This window comes from Hyalella azteca, unplaced genomic scaffold (assembly GCF_000764305.2).
Source record: "Hyalella azteca isolate HAZT.00-mixed unplaced genomic scaffold, Hazt_2.0.2 contig8227, whole genome shotgun sequence".
NCBI lineage: Eukaryota > Metazoa > Arthropoda > Malacostraca > Amphipoda > Hyalellidae > Hyalella > Hyalella azteca.
The window spans coordinates 116,871-134,228 of record NW_025938326.1 but is presented as its reverse complement, the minus strand read 5'-3'; the positions used below and the strand labels follow the sequence as shown (position 1 = coordinate 134,228).

Sequence of the window (17,358 nt, the reverse complement as noted above, 5' to 3'; positions counted from 1 at the left end):
ATCTGTTGAGCTGAATAAAGGGTATTCAACCAAGTATTAAATTAAAATAATGCGAATTTATTGTTTTGTACGAATACTTTTTTCACCCCGAAAAGTGAACATGTTGCATTGTTTTTTGTTGCATTGAGATTTAATTTTTTGAATACTATGCGTCTCTATACATAATTTAAATCACTTTTCCTGTTAAGTTTGTGTACTTACATACATTAAAATACGATTTTTCAAGTGTACGAATATTTATTTCCCCCCACTGTATATGGCCACCACACACATACGACCAGCCACACTTGCCGCTGGAGCTCAACTCAACTTCTGCGTTCCAATTTCACTTGAAAAAAATAATAAACGTTTAAAAATTACTTTTTAAAGACAACACTTCTAAAGAATCCAGTGTCTACATTGTTACACATGTACAATGAATTTCTCATTTTAGTTTCGAATATTATAAAAATAAATTTTTTCTTTTTGTAATAAATAAAAAACTTATTCAAAATTATCTATTCTGTCAATTGATTTATGCATTGCCTCCAACTTCACATAACTGTGCAAATTTTCAGATCAAATGGACAGGTAAAAGTGTGTCAAATATCAGTTATAAGATTTGTAGCTGACAAAATTATTTTTTCAATATTTTTAATATTGAAATTATTTTTTTTTATTTTTCAAATTGTTTATTCTGTCAATTGAATCATGCATTGTCTCCAAATTTACGCAAGTGTGCAAAATTTCAGATCGATAGGATTAGTAGAAGTGTGTTAAATTTCGATTATAAGATTTGTAGCAGACAGACAGACAGACAACAAGAAGTTAAGTTAAAGAGAAGTGCTGAAAAAATAATATACGTTTAAAAATTACTTTTTAAAGACCACACTTCTAAAGAATCCAGTGTCAGTATGGTCACGAAGATTATTTCTCCGTAATCATCGTAACGCATGCCATTTATTTACGACCAGCTTAACAATATTTACATATTATTGACTATGCATGCAAACATGTATTGCCAGTCTTGACATTTTAAAAGTCACACCAGCACCAGACAAGCACTTTGAAAGCTGAGTGGACTGCAAGTGTGTGTGTGGGGGGGGGGGGTGAGAGGGAGGATGTTTACCGCGGACCCACAGAAGATTTATTACCATAGGACAGACCTGACTTTCCTGCAAAGTAGGACAACGGAGGGGCAAATCTCGATTAAATCTACGGAAAATTCACAGACCTGTTGTTAAAAACGAATATAACTACCACCAGAAAAATGATTCAGAAATGCTTGGTCAATGAAGAATAACGAGTTAAACAAACTAGTATCGCGCAAATGTTAGAAAAGTTGCTCGTTTTACGATCCTCATGGTTCAAAATTTTCGTTAGCGATAACACTGGTAATACAAAGTTTACATAATTTATCTTAATGTCCACAGATTGAAAATAATTAGCCAGGATAGCATTCCAAATTTCAGATTTTTATATTATTTACGAGGGGAGTTATCTGTCGAATTCATAGTTAAGAATCTCCATAGACGACTACCGCGACTGAGCGCTTTGATGCAGAGTCTTAAGGTAGTTTAATCAGATAAAACGCACGAGGTCTACAGATTTCTAAGTCCCAGGCTCTAGCGTCGATTAATTAAATATAAATTTTAATGAAACATTCAGATTGCCAACTTTCATGGCCGTGAAGACTCGAAGATGGTATACTGAATGGAAATTAGACTTGCTTACTGCCACGTTGATGCTCTACGTAACACTTGTTCAAGTACTTAATCATCTCACTTTATAATCTTTATAAAGGAATGATGCTAGCCTTATATGTAACCAAAATTAAGAATACATCCGTAGTAGAGTGCTTCTGGAGGCAAAATTTACTTGCGGGATGGTAATTAAGCATAAAACAGTATTTTAAACGTGGCCACGCCAGAAGTATTAGGAAAACAGCGGCAGAGTTCGAGACTGTAATGGTCGTCATAGGTGCACTTTATAAATTTTGGCAAAGTTCACACACATGCACTTTGGCATGTTATAGAAGAACGAAGGTAAGGAAGTTAGAGTTCTACGGTAGTGCACAAAAAGTGACTCAACACTCAAAATTGACATCTCCATTGACGCAAGTGCGTTATAATTTGGAGTTGAAACATTGCAAGTCACAATATTTCTTCGTCGTGAAATTCCGATAATGGATTTTCACTTGAAATTTATTGCAGGAAACGTTCATTCAAATGTGGAGTGCGTGTCCTATGCCACAGCGTTCAAAAGAATTGAAAACCTATCAAACGTTGTGCGCTACAATACAAAACTCATGATAGAATAGAAAAGAATAAAAGTGCCGGCCTTTGGAACCCGATCTTTCCATAGCTGACGATTGATTGAGATAGCTACTGGACTTATTGCAAGGCCCGTAAGATGCTAGGCATTTCAAGACTGAACATATGTTTCTGCTATGAGATTATAATAGATATAAATGTAAAACCAAATCTCAACAATAGCAAGTAAATGTGCTACTCCCAGCATGCACACGAATGCGAGGGTCAGAGCTGTTGGCGAGAGTTAAGCCTCCTGGATTGCAGAGGACAGCCTCGACTCAATCTAATATATAAACGAGCCAGCTTTGTTTCTTAATCGTTATGCCAGAACCCAGGCTGAGAAATTTTCTCAACAAAAGGAAAAAATTAACAAGGGCTCAGTAAGATGAATAATCCTCTTACTTGGATCAAATACTCCTACCGCAGACAAAAAAACTTAGAATTTAAAACAATTGAGTGTCGAAAATGATGGGATAAGCAAGCAGTCTTTGATGTATTTATTCGACTATTTTATTCTGATGCAAGAAATACAATATTTCCTCAAAATGTTGTCTAATCTACGTATTAACAATTATATTGATCGTATAAAATCGTTCGTGTCGTAACGCTTCTTTGAGATATCTTAGTTTCTGAGCAAGCGCGAAGTAGGCAGAAAGATAACGGCAGTGGGCAGAAAGATAACGGCACTGGTTATTGAGACAACAAATGTGGCCTGCAAAACAAGGGAACATTGAGCACACTACATATGCCTATCAGTCGAGGAACGTTGCGGCACTGAAGAAAGACTGCACATCAGGTCGTTCTACTTCATAGGGCAATACAATTGTTTTCCAAAACGATCAGTCCTGCGATGCGATGGATCAAATAAAAGAAATATTATTGTATTCTTAGTGATATCCTCCTCCGAAACCACCGTGGCCGAATCCACCGTGTCCTTTTCCGTAACCTCCTCCACCGTGGCTAAATCCTCCATGTCCCTTTCCAAATCCGCCACCATGGCCAAAGCCTCCATGACCTTTGCCGAATCCTCCTCCGCCAAAGCCGAAACCACCTCCATGACCATATCCACCTCCACCGTGACCGAATCCTCCATGACCCTTCCCGAATCCACCTCCATGTCCGAATCCACCGCCACCGTAGCCGCCTAAACCGTGCCCGAAACCTCCGTGGCCCTTGCCAAAGCCACCCTTGCCATGTCCGAATCCACCTCCACCGTAGCCACCTCCACCATGACCAAACCCTCCGTGGCCCTTGCCGAAGCCATGCCCAAATCCACCTCCGCCGTAGCCACCTCCACCATGACCGAAGCCTCCGTGGCCTTTACCGAAGCCGCCTCCACCATGCCCAAATCCACCTCCGCCGTATCCACCTCCACCGTGCACGAATCCACCGTGGCCTTTACCGAAGCCACCTCCACCGTGCCCGAATCCACCTCCTCCGTAGCCTCCTCCACCGTGCACGAATCCACCGTGGCCTTTACCGAAGCCACCTCCACCGTGCCCGAAGCCACCTCCACCGTGACCAAAGCCACCATCTGCAAGGGCCTCTGGCGTTGGCTCTGCAGTCACCACCACTGCGACCAACACCGCTAGCAGCGTCGCTGCCCAGGCTGACATCTGGCGGTGACATATATAAGACTCATGTCATTAAAATTTTTCTCAAAATTATTTCATAACTGATGAATATATTCATCTGTTAACGATTGTCTAAGTCTAGTAAAAGTAAAGGATGTCATCATGAAAGCATTCGTAAAATTATGTCCTAATTTGCATAGAGATAGTAACTTTGGGATGTAGAGAGCATTGCAAAATAAATTTGAAATAAGTTAATTAATAAATTTCATGAGCATTTCAGATAGTTACTCACTATCACATTATTTATCATTCAATTCGTTACACTGCTATGACCATATCAATAAAAATAGTCAGTTGTGTTAGCAAATGATAATAATAATAATAATAAATATTAGCGGTTTCAGCGTTTATTAGGCCATAGGCCTGTCGCCGAATCTTAACATCGCAGAACATCCACAGCTTGTTGCGGTCTCGAACTCACAACTCACTGCTACAAATTCTGCTTTAATTAACCGCCCGGCCTCCTCGCCTATTCTGACCAGAAACTGGCGCACAGAGCTGGAATCGAACCCGCACCTCTCTGCTCCAATCCTGGTACTCTGAACTTTAACCACTGGGCCACCCTTCCCAGCTATGATATGATGACTACGATATTGTTGGTTATCGATCTCACGACTGCTGAAGTCTCGAAAAGAGCGTCACCCGCAGTCTTGGTCAATGAACGGACTGCGTGTGCTGGCGCCCACTCACACTGTGTTTCCTCATGGCTTTGCAGTCCTCTCCTCTCGAAGCGTAGTTCTATACTGACACCTCGCCTCGGCCGGCGCTTTTATATGACTCTGTAATGCTCTGTGGTCGTTAAAACCTGAGCAACAGAGTAGGGCGAGGTAAACGTACGTAATACTTCAAAAACACCTTGTCATTTTTTACACGCAATGTGCGGCGGTGATTCAAAAATTTTCCGCGGGCCAAGGCTAGTCCGATACATTTCTCGAAGAAGGTTGATACCTTGAGTGTGTTTGCTGCAAGCGTTAATCCAGTAGAAGGTAATTCTTTTTTTTTTATTTAGTTAAAATAATGATTATTGGTGATACATGCTTAAAATACTTGTGAAGTGTGGGCTTTAATTGCAGGTATGGACTCAACCGCATAAACCCAGCGTTTGCCTGAATGGCAACCCATAGATTTCATTCCACATAATTAATGTTTGGATTTTTTTTGGCGTAGGGGTCGGGGATAAAAACATAAACAATTTTAAAATTGATTCTACGAAGCATTTTTTGGAACAGCCGTTGCAAGGTGAATTCTTTAAAATCTTTGTATGATGGCAACAACTCAACAAGAAATTGACTACGAACCAATACACTGACGAGGTAATACGGCGCCTCTATGACTCTCCCTCTGAATAACTCCAATTATCGGGTTAAAAATGCCTCAATTATATTCGTGTCTGCCGTGAATTGCATCACAGAGACTTTCTTCTCTGAGAAGAACGACAACGAAGATAATTTCTGTCGGATTGTGCAAACAAAAATCTGGCGAAATTCAAAATCAAGTTATCAAATAGAGAGATACAACATAAATAATCACGTTTTCCTCTCCCGGTCGGGTTATCAGTGACATAATCTCACAGATACATACAGGTAGGATAATTCTGAATTAAGACGGAGAAAATAACAACATGAAAGCTCTTACTCATTGCTTCAAGGCCAGGTTCTACGAAACCCATGATCTGATCTTCTCACTCTCGGCCGTCCGTGATTTTCGGGAAAACTTTTATTCAGCCCAAAGATTTTTCAGTGCCAACTAATAACACACGGAGAAAAATAATTTGTGCAATTTCATAGTTATGAGATTATCTCTTAGGTTTGAATTTTTGTTACCGAGTTCTTCGATTGCTTAAGATAAAATGTCTTGCTGAAATCAAGGCTATTCTATGATCCTTTTGAATAACGTGAGGCAACCGGCGGCGCGCGCGAAAAAGTTGCAATGCAGGCGATGAATTCTGTAAACAAGACATTTGTGCTGTCCAGGCACTCAGAAGTTCCAGGTTTAACCTATTGTACATCCGGAGTAGATCGATATACTACAAGGCGAACTTATAGAACTGCTGTGACTTGCATGGTCTCGCTCATACACCAGTTGTTCGTAAACAAAGCACACGACAAAAGGATTTTCGACGTGAGGAACGTAAGGAATAGGATACAGGAATACATAAAGGAGACATGCAATAGAATAAATATGTATAGGAGGGAACCGATTGTAGGAGGAATATGGAATATGGAGAGGATTTAGCTCAAGTTAACCTATCCGAAGTGTAACCTACTAAGTATAACGCAGGGTCATTAATTCTATGACTACTCTTAGTTATGCTCTAACGATCTCTTACAATCAATCTCTTACATTAAAATTAATCTCTTACAATCAAAGTTTGTGTTTCAATTATGAGGAAAATGCGAAATTAGGTCAACCGCATGTATAACACATTCTTGCGCACGCAATCTGCGCTAGCTCAATTCCGACACGTATGTAGCTTGCTTCAACGGCGAGTGACATATGTGTATCTGCATAGATGTATCTCATAAGTGTACTGCTGATACATTCCACAAATGAACGTGGAACGCCGACTTTAAAATGCTGAGTGCTGCATATTATGATAATCGAGGGAATTCAGTGGAGGACAAAGCCGAACATGACGCGAGCAGAAAATGTGCATTGCAATAAAACAACGCACATTTTGTAGTTTCATGTAAGTTCACGTGTCAGGGAGTCAACGATGCCCATGAGCAAGCAATGACAGCAACGCGGGTGACGCAATAACGTAAACGACCAGGAGTCGCATTTGCAAAATGATACGTCATTGTCGTTACATTTACGATGATCAGCAGCAATTCAAAATGATCCTGTAGTAAAAGCAGAGTGTTCACCACAACATCATTTCTGTACAAAATACATAAATGAATCCCTGAATCACGCTTAGATAATCAAGCCGTTTGCGTGATTCACTCCATGAATCGCACGGAGGGCGCTGGGAGAAGCTTGTTGTGCAATGCATGGTGTCGGTGCATGTCGACCTACGCGGACGTGTTTTGGTTGTTCGGTCCACCGAGTCCGGTGGGTGTGGCGAGTGAACCAACGTTACTGAACGATATTGCATTAGGGTGTTGACTAAAATATTGCCATAAAAATTTAATTGATTACGTCAATTTCTGTGTACATTTGGTGATAATAATTTCTCTCGGTTAGGCAACCGAAGAAAGATGACTACAATCAAATATAAGATAGACATTATGCAGAACGTGTTTTCCACCTTGTCATGTAGCTCCGAAATCGACATTGGTTTTTAACTTGGGGATATTTATATACCTCCCTCATTGTTTGGGAGAATTTTTCTATTTTATTTTGAACGAAGCCCAAAGTTTCGGGACATAACGTGCAAAAAGGCTCGAAATTTTGGGGGGTTGACAGCTGAAAATAAACAACTACAAAAAAGAGACAGCTAGAGTGGACATTTCTGGGCACATCAAGCAGTCAACCGTTCCTGAATAGCGCATATAAACGTGGTACTTGACGGCGGGAGTTTGAGAATCTCATACAGGTATGAATGGAGAATGTTTGAGTCTGGGCACATATTAAACAAACGTTATAATATCTACCAGGATTTAGGTGATTGGTAACTTGATAATTAGTCTGTTTAAAAGGTAATTGATCAGAAATTAAGGGTGTGTCAGAGATCTGTCTCTGGGTGTCTAACAAAAATTGTGCGGATTTCATCGCTCCACTGCGGATGTGTTTAAACCAAAGATTTGCGTATGAATACTGAAAACATAACATTATAGTGTGAATAAAAAGTCGAACTCCAAGTGCATTAACATCAAACATAATTAGATGTTATACGTTGTCTTGCGTGGATGAACAGAGCTACAAATATTCAATACAAATAGCGGCCATAAAATACAGTTCAATAAAATATAGTTCAATTCAAATCTTTACATAAGGGCAGCATCTGAACTTGACAAGAATTTTCGTTGCATCACGAAATGAAACATCATATGTACACCAGTTGGCATTAAATCTCTCAGAGCAATAGAAAATTCATAACATAGAAGTCAAGTAAACATATCATGTATGTATCATGAAGGCAAGCGAGGAAAATCTTTAATGCACTCGCAATGACGTTTCACTTTCACATCACCTTCGTACGCTGGATAAAAAAAATGTACAGTAACGCAAGCGTTGGCAGGCGTAGACCCTTCATTACCGCCTCATGTATTGCACGGTAGCTGAGACTTGATAAATTCGTGGAGCGTTAAAGCACAAAATTAACGGACCGAATTAAAAGTCCATAAGACGGTCATTAGTATGGTCAGAAATGTTAATTTTCGATTCCAGTGAGCAAACCCAGCCTTGTAGGACATTTTTCGTTGACTTTCTTTACAAATGATAGTAGCATGTTGAATTTAATTTGAAAACCTACAAAAATTGTTGACGGTCTGGGCAGGAAGAGGCTAGTTTCGCATTAGAATCAAACAACCAACAAGTGATTGAAGTGAATGAAAAGTTTAAAATTTTAAAAATATTGCATTTCTGCATTCATGAACGGCCATTCACTGTTGCACACTTGGAGCCAGCCTTGAGAGAAATATGTTCTGATTTTACTATCATATGAACGTTGAGTAAGTGATATTATTTATTTTTCAGTGCACGAGAGGAGTTACGAACAGTAAATTATATATGTTCCTTGCGATCTTTTTACTGAACATTTTCAAGAAGTTCGAAAGCTTGTCTAAGAGAAACTCAAATACCTTACTAATAATTATTATGTATTGGAAAACCAATAGGCAATCAAAAGACTTCAAACTCCACGAGCAGCCACAGAATGAGAGCAAATGTGCACATAGACGCTCAAATGACGATAAAAAGTTAATAGAAATACATTAGGAAAGAGACGCGGAGGAAAGCTAAGCGCCGCTTTTACTGCTTGATCGCATAACGTTCGTGCGTATTTAATGAAACTTCATCAAACATTCATATCATTGTGTCAGTGATGTCGGCTCTGAAGAAAAAGCCTGATGTAGCCTGTCGCTGATTCTTGTACTTTTCTGAGTTGGAAAATTTATTTTACTAACGAATAAAAAGAATTCATGGTGTTCATTTTTGTGACTTGTGAATTCAAACTTCAAAGGCTCAAATTTTTTCAGCTTGGCCGGCCATGGTGGCAATGCGCCGCGAGCAAAAATAAAAGTTCAGTCCACATTTAGTAACAGTAACTTCGTTAAATAATATAATGGTTCACCATCACGAATTCCCGTTCGATAGTTTTGAATTTGTTCAAGTACATCTACGATTCTAAGAGCAACACAACGAAAGGCGTCTTATTGTAGTCTGTTCTCGAGGTACTCTAATACCACTTTCATGCCAGTCCTATTCCAATGGATGAGGTCACAGCGCTCATCATCGTGGTGGCGTTCAAATAGGTCGTAACGATAGTTACGACGCTTCACATCGAAGAACAGCGCCCCCGTATTCATCACATCCAGCGTGCTACTGCCCGGACCAGCCGCTCCTAGAAAATGCATATTTCCTAATGTCTTATTGAATTTTAATTTCATCAAATTCAAAATTAGATTCACTATAACGATGACAGATAAGAGAGATATGCGACTTAAGTCAAATTTATTTTTCTCGAATCAAGGACCATTGAAGCATAAGTTAGTGCAAAAGTATTGGAGAAAAATTATGACATTTAGGATAAGTTAATTTAAGTGAAAATTCTTATATTCAGGTGAGGATTGGATTAATGAGTGATCGAAAAATCTGGTGCTTATTTGCTGCTTTATGTCATTCTACCCAGCCTTCAGATTCAGTGGTATGCACATTGGGAGTTACAGCCCTTGAGTTATGGTAGAATTTGCAGCCACAGATTGCAACCTCATCACTAGCATGCTAGCATGTGGTTGGTCCTTGATTTTTTTAGTTAAAATTCTTATAAAAAAATTAACAACTGATAGTTTTAGGTCAATTAACTCGCATAACAAAATTTTTATTCATAAAATAATTTTTGAGACCGTACCTTGTAGTCCAAGAATATAAAGGTTGAAGTCTTTCCAGACTCTTCGGACGGGATGTTTGTACCCGAACCTGGGTAACGGTGGCAGCGTCAGCAAGATGCAGCGTGTAATGTAGCCCGCACGAGGATGTTCCCGCAGTGCCGTCAACACACAGCCAAACTCCTCTTGCAAGAAGCTCAGACTTGGCAGCTTTTCTGAACACTGTAAATAAAGTAGGAATTGAGCAAATTTCTAAATGAAGATCTCAAAGACTCAAACTGATATCGTGATGCGTGAATATACGTAACTCTCGGAAAGGCTAACTTGCAACGGAGAAACGAATGTGAGGCATTGGATGTTTAAATTTTTTACCTTCAATTCGAACTAATGCAATAATGTACTGACGCGTAAGAACTCATTCGTTCCAATCATTAGAACGATCCTAGGGCCGAGGTCTGGAGTTTCTCGGATCCTGCGTGCCATCTGCTTCATAGTGGAGCCGCTGACGCAGAGCCCCTTTTGTAGTCCAGCGCTACCTGCAGGAGGAAGTCAATTAATGAATTATTTAATTCTTGGTTTCACATCAATTGGAAGAAAACTTTCAACGAAAATAAAATTGAAGAGACGAATCATTCACTTTAATAGCATGCTCCTCATTGTGAATTTAGGTCTAGTTTTATCATCACGATGTACAACAAAATTGAGTTAAAAGTATAACTTTTAATTCGTTATTCCTAATCGAGTAGAAGGAATAATGTAGCTTAAAGTTTTACAAACTTTTGGTCGCATAACTCCACAGGCGCAGCATCATGCCGTCACCCATCAACTCGTAATCGAGTCCATTGATGTTAACGAACGCCCCAGGAACTGCAACAATAAGATATTTTAGTACATTCTCTTATTAGTGAGACGACTACACAATGTCTAGGTATACAACAATATCCGCTTCTCTTTGTGGCAACGTCAACGAGGCAGCTTGCATGCCTAAAACAATACCGTTCAATCAGAAACGCAACGTAAAATTCGTAAATTTTGATAAAGGAGCTTAATATTCCATCGCCTCAAACTAAAATTTAAGCAAAATTAATTATGATTAGACTATTAAGGCAGGCATCAAATAATGATGTAAGGACATGGAACGAGTTCAATCAAATGTGGTTGCGTCAGAAAACCTGATAAAATATTATTCATTTCTAGGTTTCCAGGAAACTGATCTCGATATATAAAATAATCATATAACAAATATTTGAATAGTTTCTGAAAAATATACTTTATAGTGACCGTTTAGTTGAACGTGCAAACAAACCTTCACCTGTCGCTGCAGATGGACCCGGATATTCTTCGCCTACATCTGCATTCTCCTCTTCTACATCGGAGGTCGTGTAAGCCAGAGCTTCGGCCATCATACAGGTAGAACGCGTTGCGCTCTGTAAATCACGAGTTTGTCAGTGCGATATTTCTAAGAGCCTAGCAGGATCATACAATTCAAGATCACTCTAGGGTCTTAATAGAACTAGAAGTCATACTGTAGTTTTAGAAATACATTTTTTCCAAGTATATTCAATCGTTCGAATTTGGATTACAGTACATACATCGGACAATCCAGATTTTCTTTATATCAGTGGTTCCCAAATTTTTTCAGGCTGGTGCCCCCTTGGGCTCCCTAGTGAATTTCTAGCTCCCCCCACAGAAATACGCCTCTTTCTTGAAAATTAGTACGCTGCAATTTTAAAACATAAAGGTTAAACACAAATGTGTATTTCACAAATAGAACCCCATTTAGTGAACCAATATGTTTTTCAGATGTTTTAACTGTTCTAGCACTAGAAACCTAGGACGTCTCGGTCGAATTTACGGCCGGACTCGTAAGCGGTCTCACGACCAATCTCCAAATTCAATTATCAAGTAATATCTCCCAAACTAATGAACGCAGCTCTATGAAACTTGGAACACTTATATCAGTACCTAACGATGATGTTCAGCAAGTAAATCTTTTTTAATTTCACCTTCATTCGTGAGTTACGCGTATATTGCGAAACAGGCAGAAATTCGCAGTGGTCAAAGAATTTCTTCCAAACTATTGAACAGTTTTGAACGAAATTTTGAATATACATTCCTAACTACCAAACGGTGATTTTTAAGCTTATAATTTTTTTTCGATTTTACCTTCGTGTGCGAGTTTTTTTTATTTCCCGTCATTCTCGATTTCACACTTCCTTATACCCGGCCCGTATATTTACCTAACCTCTCAACGGTGATGTTTAGCTCGTGAAAATTTTTCTATTTTGCTTTCGTTCACGAGTTATATAGATATAGGATCGAGGAACGACCGGCTTTTCTACCGTCCGGTTTAACCAAGAGCCTTATATGTATAGCCGTATAACTCGCAAAGGAAGGCAAAACGAAAAAATTTCTTGATTACTGCGAATTTAAGCACGTATTGCTGTTTAAATCACGAATGAAGGTGAAATGAAAAAAAAAAACTCGCAAACGAAGGCACAATCGAAAAAATTTTCACGAGCTAAACATTACCGTTTGGTAGTTTGGACTGTAAATTCAAAATTTCGTTCGAATCTGTTCAGTAGTTTGGAAGAAATTACTTGATCACTGTGAATTTCGGTCCGTATTGCCATATAACTATGGCAAAAACAAACGATTGCTAAATTCGAACAATTTTCACTAGCAAAACATTATCGTTAGGTCCTATAATGAATACGTGAACCAAGTTTCTATATCAATACCTAACGATGATGTTCAGCTCGTAAATTTTTTTTTAATTTCACCTTCATTCGTGAGTTAAGCGTATATTGCGAAACAGGCAGAAATTCGCAGTGATCAAAGAATTTCTTCCAAACTATTGAACAAATTTGAACGAAATTTTGAATATACATTCCTAACTACCAAACAGTGATTTTTAAGCTTATACAAATTTTTTCGATTTTACCTTCGTTTGCGAGTTTTTTTTTATTTCCCGTCATTCTTGATTTCACACTTCCTTATACTCGGCCTGTATATTTACCTAACCTCTCAACGGTGATGTTTAGCTCGTGAAAATTTTTCTATTTTGCTTTCGTTCACGAGTTATATATGTAGATATAGGAGGAACGACCGGCTTTTCTACCGTCCGGTTTAACCAAGAGCCTTATATGTATAGCTGTATAACTCGCAAAGGAAGACAAAACAAAAAATTGTAAACATCACCGTTGCTGAGGTTAGGTATTTAAATACTAAGTTTCGTTCAAATATGATTTGTAGTTTGGAAAAAATTTCTTGATTACTGCGAATTTAAGCACGTATTGCTGTTTAAATCACGAATGAAGATGAAATGAAAAAAAACTCGCAAACGAAGGCACAATCAAAAAAATTTTCACGAGCTAAACATTACCGTTTGGTAGTTTGGACTGTAAATTCAAAATTTCGTTCGAATCTGTTCAGTAGTTTGGGAGAAATTACTTGATCACTGTGAATTTCGGTCCGTATTGCCATATAACGATGGCAAAAACAAACGATTGCTAAATTCGAACAATTTTCACTAGCAAAACATTTTCGTTAGGTCCTATAATGAATACGTGAACTAAGTTTCATCGAGTTCATTAGTTTGAGAGATATTCCTTGATCATTGAATTTGGAAACTGGCCGAGAGACCGGCTGCGAGTCCGGCCGTTAATTTGTCCCAGGCGTAAACCCAGGAGAGGTTAAAAAAACAGATCTGGGTAAAAAAAAAAACTATCACTGGGAGTCATGTGCTGCACGTGTTGTGTACAAATCGTCAAACAAACGATCGAACTTCTGACATTGACTTCGGACTACCGCCCCCCTATCGCCCCCTACCGCCCTCTTCTTCCTTACCGCCCCACAAAATCTTTCCACCGCCCCTAGGGGGGCGATATCGCCCACTTTGGGAACCACTGCTTTATATGAATATCACTACTTACATAAAAGAATTATGTTTTCATTGATGAAAATGACAAAATTGACAACACTAGACGAAGTAAGTGTTACTTGTCGAATGCTAGCGGTGATCGTAAACGTGGGCTACTGGGGTCATCCCGGCGCGGTGCATTCCTATACTTTGGCACGCCCCAATCAATGGGTATTATAAACCACAATGCATGTTATTTGTCAAGTATGGCATTAAAAAAGGTCCAACTTTTTCATTGCCCTGGGTCCTTATTCCGAGACAATCAATTAAAGTTTGAATTTAATCGAAGTTATGCCATATTAATTTTCATAATGATATTTGTTTAAAAATTTCACCTTCCTTGCTTGTACAATAATTTAAAGTGACAACTTAAGCAGCACAGCAAATATATAGCAAATATTCATATAGCCTATAGTGTCTTCTGTACCCTTCTGCTGTACAGGACGACATTTTTCCTTGAATTCTTACAAGCAATGATATGCTTGCGTAACGTCTTTTCCGAGCTGGCAACAGAGGATTTTGAGGAACAGAGAAAATCCGTGTTTTGAAACCAGAAAAAATCTGATATGAGCGATTAAAAACCTTGAATTTAAATGATAATTTTCAGATTGACGTCGCAGCGCCACATAGCGGAAATATTTCTGAGCTCTATAATACAGGTTTAATTGTGACCTTGCAGGTCCATAACGTACGTGGCGCAAGCAGCTACACAGCGTGAATAGACCTACAGCTCATACGTCTATTACATTACATACGACATTACTGTTTACCTCGCTGTATTTACAAGCGCACTTTTCTCGTTCCCGGAAGACACATAAAGACGCTGAATCCCTGCATGATATTTTTGTTGCACAGGCTGTGACATATAACGTGTCAATTTTGCGGATGTATTGTGAACTTTTTTTTTAGTTACATGACGAACGTTGCTTTATTTCATTGAGGGAAGATTCTACATCAGTTACAAAAAAACATCAGTTTATTAAAACTGATATACATCAGCTTATCAGTTTTCCGAAAACTGGAAACTCCCGGATCAATTAATAACTGAACACAGCCGCTGGGACAAGTAACTTTGTAATTAATTGTTCTCACGATTTAGGTAAATAAATTTAGGGTAATTCCCTTCATGCGGTTATTACTGAAATTGTAACAAGTGAAAAAAACTTGTGTATAAATCCGCCTTAATTCATGTAACAATGCCTTATAAATGCAAATATATTTAGATCTAAAATTATTGTTTGGTTAAATATTAAACAGTAGTTCGTTGTTGACGACATCGACTGATCGAGATAAGCTCCGATTAGATAAAGTTATGAGTGAAGTTAATGCCTAAACTTAGCGTTTAGCGCACTGCATGAAAAAAAACGGACATAAAATCTGATGATGTTCGCGGCAGCGTATTACGGTATTAGTATATTACAGAGGGGTCAGCATATGGCTTATGAATCTTTACCACGCTTTATGGAATGAGCTGTGGATCGTCTGCGACTTGGTGATGCTGGCGTGAGGGCTCATTTGTCTCGTTACAATTTGTCCAATTCCAGCATTTGTCCCACATGCAATGTTGAGGACACTATTAATCATTTCATCTTGCATTGTTCGCTCTACACAAACTAGAGGCGGTAGTTTCGCTCCAACTTGGAAAATCTTTTGCTTCCTTGGAACCTTGTGTCAGCTCTTGGTGGAGGAGATATCCCGCAGAAAATACGCACAGCAGCAATTCGTCGGCTGGGACAATACCTGCTAAGCTGCAGCATGGTAAACACCCTATGAAGACGCCCAGTATGGCAGTAACTAATCCTTTTATCTCTTCTTTCACACAACAACCACCGGCTGGTGAGAGTGAGCTAGAAATTAATCTGTGAACGACTGTTGTCAAGAGAAAGAAAGGCTCAGAGAAAAATCAAGTCGTGCTCAGACTGGGAGGTGTGACCTCATCATACCCGAAATCTTAAAATCAATTGTAAAAAAAGAGGGGTCAGCGTTCGTTAGGACGATAGACCTGTCGTCGACTCTTAATTAGCATCGCAGAACATTCGCAGCTTGTTGAGGTCTCGAACATGCAACTCACTGCTTCAATTTTGCTGTGCTCAACCTCCCGGCTTCCTCACCGATTCGACCTGAACTGCATCAGGTAGCTGGTGTCAAGACCACAACCACAACTACTCCAATCGTAGAACTCTCTGTTTCAACAAGAAGCAGTACGCGTCATATTTAATCTAAGCAGCTCTCATCAATAAGCAAATGCTTATCTAACAACAATTAATTTTATATAGATGTTTGGGTTTCATGATGTCCAAAAAATCTGAAAGTATCAGTACTAGTATCAGCAACCGCTATATTTCAGTTTATTTTGAATTACTCTAGCAAGTCTAGTCTTGAAACGTTCCAAGGCATTGAAAACCTATGACCTTCGTACAACCTTGCCGACTCCGCCTATCAAGGGACACTCTAATGGCCACCCATGGGTTCCGTAATCGATCATTTGATATATTAATCCATATTTGATCTCTAATGACCGATAGAACAAATTCTCGTCACGAATTCCCGTTATTACTGAACATTTAATTTATCCTAAGGTTCAGTAGGACTAGTAGGTTATCTCGATGAAATTGGTAACGAGACGTAGGTACTCTAGCCCAAGGTAGTGGACTGTGGATAATACATATTTTCAAGGCAGAGGAACTGTTATAATTACTCAAAAATTCCATTTAAAACTTCGTTGCATCAGTGAGGCAGAAGAAATTATTAAAACCATTTTTGCTTATACAATTAGGTTCGGTAAAAATAATTTGATGTGGTAAAAGTTGTGATCATCTCAGATTTCTCGTCGACAGACTCGACACATATGCTAAACCGTACATCACGGGAATATTGTCGTTCGGCTGAACTAAGTAAGAGTTTCGTTTTTAATTATACTATATAATACTGCAAAATACATTTGTGCGTTTTATTTCATCATTTAAGTAAATTTGTAACGTCATTAACGTAGCAAGAATAAAATTAACTTACCTTCGAATAAGCTGCAACTGACTTCTTAGAAGAACTTCAAAGACGTGACTAGCCGCTAGCGTGAAATGAAGCCTCTCCAGCAGTCGTTGACGGGAAACACTTTCATCGAAATATTTTCATTGCAACCGTTGTAATACTGGCGCTCATATAGATCCAAATTAGCAAATTTTTGTAATTTATTGTAAAACATTTAGCTAAAGTATATTCAGAAGTCAGAGCTGAGGAAAAGTTAGGATATGAAATCTATGTACAAATTTCTTATGAATAAAAAAATATTGCTTTTATTTTTTATTTGAAAACATTTTATTTTCTGTCTTACAGTGTTTATTTTATTCTATCAGCATGATAAAATTATTGCTTAATTTACAAATTAACGAAAAATTTATATTAAATGAATATGCCTGGAATTATACTGAAACCGTTCGATCTTTTATTTGTATTAAATGTTCCTAACCCCCATGACATTACCTATGGAAGTCACACATGAGACCCGTCAGATATTTCCGCTG

The 17,358-nt window shown here is 38.6% G+C and overlaps 2 protein-coding genes across 5 annotated transcripts; both read right to left on the bottom strand.

Moving 5' to 3' along the window:
* Positions 1 to 2,672: 2,672 nt before the first annotated feature.
* On the bottom strand, positions 2,673 to 4,662 carry LOC108682596 (acanthoscurrin-2). Of its 4 annotated transcripts, XM_047881534.1 has the most exons (4): positions 4,616 to 4,662; positions 3,764 to 3,907; positions 3,583 to 3,670; positions 2,673 to 3,498 (listed from the first exon to the last, which is right to left on the bottom strand). In XM_047881534.1, exons 1-4 carry the CDS (start codon positions 4,628 to 4,630, stop codon positions 3,179 to 3,181), a joined length of 567 nt encoding a protein of 188 aa, XP_047737490.1. In that variant the 5' UTR covers positions 4,631 to 4,662; the 3' UTR covers positions 2,673 to 3,178. The 4 variants fall into 4 exon arrangements, with proteins under 4 accessions (XP_047737490.1, XP_047737489.1, XP_018027282.1 ...); XM_047881533.1 differs by having other exon boundaries at positions 2,673 to 3,670; XM_018171793.2 differs by having other exon boundaries at positions 2,673 to 3,702; positions 3,802 to 3,907.
* A 3,168-nt stretch (positions 4,663 to 7,830) lies between these two features.
* LOC108682597 lies at positions 7,831 to 16,912 on the bottom strand. Its single transcript, XM_018171794.2, has 6 exons — positions 16,850 to 16,912; positions 11,222 to 11,342; positions 10,693 to 10,782; positions 10,321 to 10,451; positions 9,939 to 10,137; positions 7,831 to 9,431 (listed from the first exon to the last, which is right to left on the bottom strand). Exons 2-6 carry the CDS (start codon positions 11,319 to 11,321, stop codon positions 9,241 to 9,243), a joined length of 711 nt encoding a protein of 236 aa, XP_018027283.1. The 5' UTR covers positions 11,322 to 11,342; positions 16,850 to 16,912; the 3' UTR covers positions 7,831 to 9,240.
* Positions 16,913 to 17,358: the final 446 nt, after the last annotated feature.

Coding starts and splice junctions, on each gene's coding strand:
- LOC108682596 (XM_047881533.1), bottom strand. Junction 3,671..3,763: donor GAGGTGGCTTCGGTAAAGGC/CACGGTGGATTC, acceptor GGTGGATTCGTG/CACGGTGGAGGTGGATACGG.
- LOC108682597 (XM_018171794.2), bottom strand. CDS start 11,321: ATGATGGCCGAAGCTCTGGCTTACACGACCTCCGATGTAGAAGAGGAG. Junction 10,783..11,221: donor ATCTGCAGCGACAGGTGAAG/GTTTGTTTGCAC, acceptor TTATTGTTGCAG/TTCCTGGGGCGTTCGTTAAC. Junction 10,138..10,320: donor GAACGAATGAGTTCTTACGC/GTCAGTACATTA, acceptor CTTTATTTACAG/TGTTCAGAAAAGCTGCCAAG.